Source organism: Ischnura elegans, chromosome 5 (genome assembly GCF_921293095.1).
Source record: "Ischnura elegans chromosome 5, ioIscEleg1.1, whole genome shotgun sequence".
Lineage (NCBI taxonomy): Eukaryota > Metazoa > Arthropoda > Insecta > Odonata > Coenagrionidae > Ischnura > Ischnura elegans.
This window is the reverse complement of record NC_060250.1, coordinates 115,113,739-115,120,246: the sequence shown is the minus strand read 5'-3', so window position 1 is coordinate 115,120,246 and position 6,508 is coordinate 115,113,739. Positions and strand designations below refer to the sequence as shown.

General features: G+C 40.5%; 1 protein-coding gene across 1 annotated transcript; it reads left to right on the top strand.

Annotated features, from left to right (window-relative positions):
- The first annotated feature begins 3,382 nt into the window (after positions 1-3,382).
- LOC124159770 lies at positions 3,383-5,542 on the top strand. Its single transcript, XM_046535685.1, has one exon. The coding sequence runs from the start codon at positions 3,383-3,385 to the stop codon at positions 5,540-5,542; it is 2,160 nt and encodes a 719-aa protein (XP_046391641.1).
- The last annotated feature ends 966 nt before the right edge of the window (positions 5,543-6,508 follow it).

The window sequence follows — 6,508 nt, the reverse complement described above, 5'->3', positions numbered from 1 at the left end:
TGATTTATTTCTTGGCAAAGCATGCCAACACAAATATCGCAGAAACAATTGCATTGAAGATTTTTTCCAACCACGATTCACATCCAATACATTCAGTCAAATTCACAAAGATCATCTTCACTCACCACGGAGTAATTGGGATCAAATAATAGTGTATTAGCATATTTATTTTTACAATGACATTCATTCAAATCACTGTAATTTGAAAGTATTTCCGTGAAGTGAGCTCCCTCATTTTGAATGTCCTTATGAAATACATGTTCATCGGATACATCAGTCCAATCCGAAGGCATAACAGTTTCAGCACTTAAAATGTAATCATACAAATCTTGCACTTCGTCAAGAGTGCTCGTTTCACAGGCATCTACAACTTTTCCGGCCATTTCCTGTTCATTCGTCACCACAGCCTGTTCTGATAAAATAATAGTCTCCGCACTAGAGTTGCACTCTTCAACAACCTGTACTTCATCACTGTCACACGGTATATGTACTTCATTATATTCCACAAACTTTCTCTCAATTACCTGTTCATTGGTCACCGCATCCGGTTGTGAAAAATAAGTTTCCGCACAAGAATTGTACTCTTCCACGACCTGCTTTTCATTACTGTTCACGGTATCTCATTACTGGTGCACGGTACCTCTTTACATGTTGCCGCAAGTTTTTCGTACACTATTTCCACACTGTCACTTAAATTAATAGTGTCCTCTTGTTTCCGAGGGGACCAGAATGAGTCGGGAAAGGTTATCTCTCTCCTCGGCGAGGATAAATTCAAAGTCGTCGTATGCTTCCTCGGCGTTGATGTTGTTATTTGGGAGTTTTGATTTATATTTCCAAACTCCTGAGCCTGCATTATTTTAAATTTCTTCACCTATGGTGGTTGGTCTTCAAAGTCTGAATCAGACTCATAGTCTGACCAGTTTGTTACCTGGGAGGATGAATAGAATTTATATATTAAAAATATACGAGGCGTTTAAATGGAAAGCAAAAAAAAGGCTTAAATAATATATAAGATAAATTATAACTCACCGTAAAACTTTCTTCATTCTCCTCTTCGGAGAAGAGCTTTCGCTTTGCGTTCCTCATGATGAATGATTCGATTGGCAGGCTAGGGTGCAGCGTAGATTGGTTTTGCGGCTGAACTGGCGAGTTGAGGGTCAGGAAGAACCCTTTTACTGGCGAAGACGCTCAGGGCCACCCCCACACGCCAGAGGAAGGGGGTGGAACGTGATGGCGTTGGGGGGGTGGTATCAGAAGTGAAAGTCTGTCGTTAGACTTGGAAAATTTTGGCTCACTGTCTTCCTGACTGGTGTTGTTGACGTGTCGTCATAACCCAACGGCTGCTCTGTTCGAATATCTTCGACCTGTTTCGACTTGTTCGTGTAGAGAGCTTGAGCTAAGATTTCCAAGCGCAGAATTGTTGCATACGGAGTCTTCTTTGCGAGATTTAACTTCGTGTTGAAGAAACCGTGCTAGAGGCAGTTTGTGGGCTCGGAGTTTTTTTTTTTTAGCGGAAACTACCTTTCGTGACATTTTCTGTGCTGGCGTGGAGGCCGTGTCTGCAGTGATTGGTGGTAGAGCGCTTAAGCGGAATAGAGAGATCCATTGCTGTCTTCGGAGCCGAGTTGAAGTATTTCGCGGGAGAGCTGTTTAGCAGAATCTACATTTGGCCAGGTTACCGGTTTTGTCAACGGATCAAGGTTCCGGGAATTAAAATCGGTTAAGTTGTTGTTTTTCTTTTCCCGACTTGTAAATAATTTTGGGATATGGATTCAATTTTTAAATGTGTGCCCGTTGAGGAAATCATACGCGGATTCCGCTCAGGGCCGTATAATACACCATCTCTTCTCAATAGTGCTTTTGAGGGCCTGGTGCATAGATGGTTATATTTGGGTGAGAATGTTGAATATGATACGTTTGCTGATTTTGTAAAGGCTGTAAAAGATTCTGAGGAAAATTCCAAGTCAACTGCAAAGGGGAAAATACTGGCTCCAGGAGGGAGTAATACAGGTGCTAATACAAGGGGTCTGTCTGGCTCCCTACGTCCGCCGCCTGGTTTTGAAAATCATGTCGCAAATTTGACAAATGAAGGCATTGATAGGTCCTCTGAATACGAAATGTCTTCTCGAAAGAATGATACATCATTTTTCCCAAACGACTCATAAATGTGGAACCCGCAGGATTGGATATTAATGTCTGTTCGCAACTACTGAATGAGTTGAGTCAATCATACTATCCAGATCCCTCCACGAACCTTCCACCTTTAGCGGGGGAGGTGTTCACAGATGATGAATTGCCTTCTCGAAATAATAATGACCGAGTCCTGAGCAACGAATCTGACGCTGATTTTTGCGCCGAAGCTCCTAATATTGAAAAAGGAGGTATAATTTCTGCCAAAGTAAACGTTCCATTCTTGTCGTCCAAAACTCCGACAATCTCTGCCTTCCTCGAGCACTTTGTTTGGGAGTATCACGTCTCTCCGACACCGACTACCAATTTAGACTTTTACGTCAGGGTAAAACACGTTTGGAGGCCAAAGCAAGGGAGTTATGTGAACGTGCTAATGTCACGATTGGTAGAAATGGAGCAGGAATAGAGGAAATAAAGGCTTTTCAGGAAGCCCTTGCTGACTTTCAAATTAATGTGTTCGGTGATCGATGTGGGAGGGAAGTTATTTTTGAGGGTTCATCCAGCACTCAAACGGGAGCTAAGAGGAAGAATATTGATCTCATTTTTGGTGACAACCATTACAATCTTATTCTTTCCTTGACAGGTGCATTTAGCTGCAGTTACTACAGCAGAGAATGCAGGTATCCTTATAACTCCCAGTTCGGACATAAATGTCCGGTAGAGTGCGCAAGGTGCCTGAATTCTCCTCCATGACCTCCTGCCCCTTTTAAATCATGTAATGTGTGCCACAGACTATTCCACGGGGAAGAATGTCTAAGGAAACATTTAATAAAAAAGGGCCAGGGCAGATCCAAATGCCAAACTATGCAGTATTGTGAGAAATGCAACAAAGTTTTCTCAAGAAAAACTAAAACCAGCGTTCACGTATGTGGAGAAATGTATTGCCACGTCTGTAAAAGAACCGAGAAAAACGGGCATGAATGCTTCATGCAGGTCCATGAAGGAAATAAATTGCAATCCAAGTATGCTTTTGTTTTTTACGATATAGAAGCGACGCAGGAAGAGCCATGTGGAGGAAAGGAGAATGTATTTGCTCATTCACCAAATTTATTAGTGTCACAGACTTGCTGTAATACCTGCATAAATGAACTGGATGTAAAATTGAGCTGTGTGGAATGCGGGGAGAGGCAAAATATATTTAATGTCACTGATCCAGTCACCGACTTCTTAAAATACTTGGAAACTCTGGGTGATGCGGGTTTCAAAGACATCAGTCATTGCCCACAACACCAAGGCGTATGACAGCCAGTTCATTCTTAAAAGCATCCTAGAAAAAACATCTTGGAAACCTAAGCTTTTGATGAATGGATCCAAGATAATGAGCATTTCATACTCCGGATTACGGTTTATCGATTCTTTGAACTTTTTGCCGATGGTTCTTTCCAAACTGCCTGCAGCTCTTGGCCTCCCGAAAGAAACTGCTAAAGGGTACTTCCCTCACTTCTTTAATACAGCCAGAAATTCCAAATATGAAGGAGAGTTGCCACACATCCATTTCTGCGGTCCAGACAATATGTCTTCCTCTGAGAGAACGGAATTTACGCGCTGGCATAAAACATTGAGAGAAGACTGGTACAAATTCATTATGCAGAATGAACTTGTTTCCTATTGCATCCAAGATGTAAATATTCTACGGCTTGCCAGTCTGAAATTCCGGGAGATGTTTCTCTCAACTACGAGCGTGGATCCATTTCGAGAGGCACTCACCATAGCTAGTGCTTGCATGGCCGTGTTCCGTAAAAACTTCCTGCGGTCAAAAACCATTTCCACAATGCCATCTGGAGGGTATAGATGGGTTGATCAACAGTCATTTAAGGCTATACTCTGGATTCTGTTTGAAGAGAGGAAAAGAGGGATTTCCATTCAACATGCCGGGAATGGGAGGGAGGTGAAAGTTTTAGGGCGGAGAGTTGATGGATATCACAAAGGTGATAGAGAAACTATTTTCGAGTACCACGGATGTTTCTTCCATGGCTGTAAAACAAGCTTCATAAAACGCGACGAAAAAATATCAAACGGGCGAAATGAGACTGTGCAAAGTCGCTTCGAAACTACCGAATATAAGACTTTGTTATTCCGCAAGAACGGATACAATGTAGTGGAGATGTGGGAATGTGATTTTGAAAAGGAAATTTTAAAGAACAGTGACGTTATTGCTGAGCTGAAAAAGAATAAAATTCTAGATAAAACACCAATTAATCCGAGAGAGGTATTTTATGGGGGGCGAACCAATGCCATCAAACTCTATAAGAAAACTGACGACTCGGCAGAGGAAAAAATTAGATACTATGATGTATGCTCATTGTATCCATATGTTAATAAATACATGAAATATCCAGTTGGCCACCCGAAGATTTACGTTGGAGAGGAATGCCCCCCAATTAACGAGATAGAGGGACTCAAGTGTTCGATTTTGCCTCCAACCTCACTCTACCATCCCGTCCTTCCAGTGAGGGTTAGTGAAAAACTAATGTTCCCCCTTTTCATGAAATGTGCCACCACTAGGGCCCAAACAGACTGTTCTCACGAGGAAAACGAGCGGGCTATCACAGGCACATGGGTGTCTGAAGAGATAAAAATGGCGGTAAATAAGGGATACAAAATACTTGAAATGCACGAGGCATGGCATTATGACACCGATTGCTATTATGTCAGCAAAAAGCAAGGTGGCTTATTTACTGAGTATATCAACTGTTTCCTCAAGTTAAAACAGGAGGCAAGTGGATGGCCGAGTTGGTGTACCTCTGAGGCTAAGAAATGTCAGTACATTAAGGCATTCAAAGAAAGAGAGAATATTGATCTGGACCCACAAAATATACGAGAAAATGCCGGTATGAGGTCACTGGCAAAATTAATGCTTAACAGTTTCTGGGGGAAGTTCGGTCAGCGAGAGAATCTTCCACAGTGCTCCATTTTGAAGTCAGGCGACGAAATGTACAAACTATTGCACTCCCCTCATGTTGAAGTGTCTTACCTTCTCGAGGTAAACGAGGAAACTGTATACGCAAGCTGGTGTGAGCGTGAAGAATCTCTCTCCGCGAAGGATTCAAGAAGTATCATCATAGTCTGTTATACAACCACACATGCCAGATTAGAATTGTACAAGTATCTAGATATGCTAAAAGAAAGGATTATTTATTTTGATACAGATAGCATAATTTTTTCACAAAAACCTGGAGAAAGCTGCCCGTCAGTTGGAGATAATCTCGGGGATATGACCGACGAGCTGGAGAAAATTGGCTCTGGCGCATATATTGACGAAATTGTTTCGTCAATATATGCGCCAGTAATAAACAGTTTCCTCGTTTACCTCGAGAAGGTAAGACACTTCAACATGAGGGGAGTGCAATAGTTTGTACATTTCGTCGCCTGACTTCAAAATGGAGCACTGTGGAAGATTCGGGAGGTCCGAAAAATTATGCTTTAAAAATTAAAAAAGACACGGCAGGAGAAGTGAAATCAGTGTGCAAGGCGAGAGGGTTAAGTATAAACTCCTCAAACGAGGTTTTTATATCTTTTGAAACCATGAAGGAAATGGTTGTTAATGAATCACCACCTGTGGTGATCCATTATGAAAGCAGAATTTTTCGCAAAAGACCATTTCAGGTGATGTCTAAAGCGGAAAGAAAAACTTATCAGTCTGTATACACGAAGCGGAGAAGAGTAGACAATTTTGACACTCTGCCTTTAGGTTTCAAACGAAAGCGACAAAGTGAAACGAACGAAAAAGGTTCTTTGAGTATTCCTTTCTACAGAACGAAGCATCCACGAATTATTTAATGGAAACAATGCAGATACTTTTTTGTTTAATTATTTGTCGTTTATTTTTCAATAACTTTTGGAATTTACACTTTAACAAAAAATTGTAAAAATTTTTCTTAACGAAAATTTATTTTGAGAGTATGGTAACTAAAAGGAGCAATTTTACTAGTTTGGTGCTTGACTGTGGCTCTCGTTAAAGGTTTAAAATAGCATTTATAGAACTCACTTTAAAAATAATACAGGAGTGCCGCTTATTTAATAATGAAATTGTTATTGAGTGACTACTTAAGTAGCCTTTTTACAATTATTGAGTATTTAATATATTAATACATGAGTGTAATCTTATGTAATTTATGGTAGCCTCAGTTAAATATTTTGATGTTCCATCCCTTTTCTAACGTCAAATATGTACTGGATATATGTATTTACTCTGAGTGAAATATACTTCTTTCTATGCTCATGATAATTATTTGTATTGAACATGAAATAAATGTTATTTAAAAAGGATTTGTTCCATCTAGTCTTTCATTCACCTACCTCATCAAACATCCTCTAC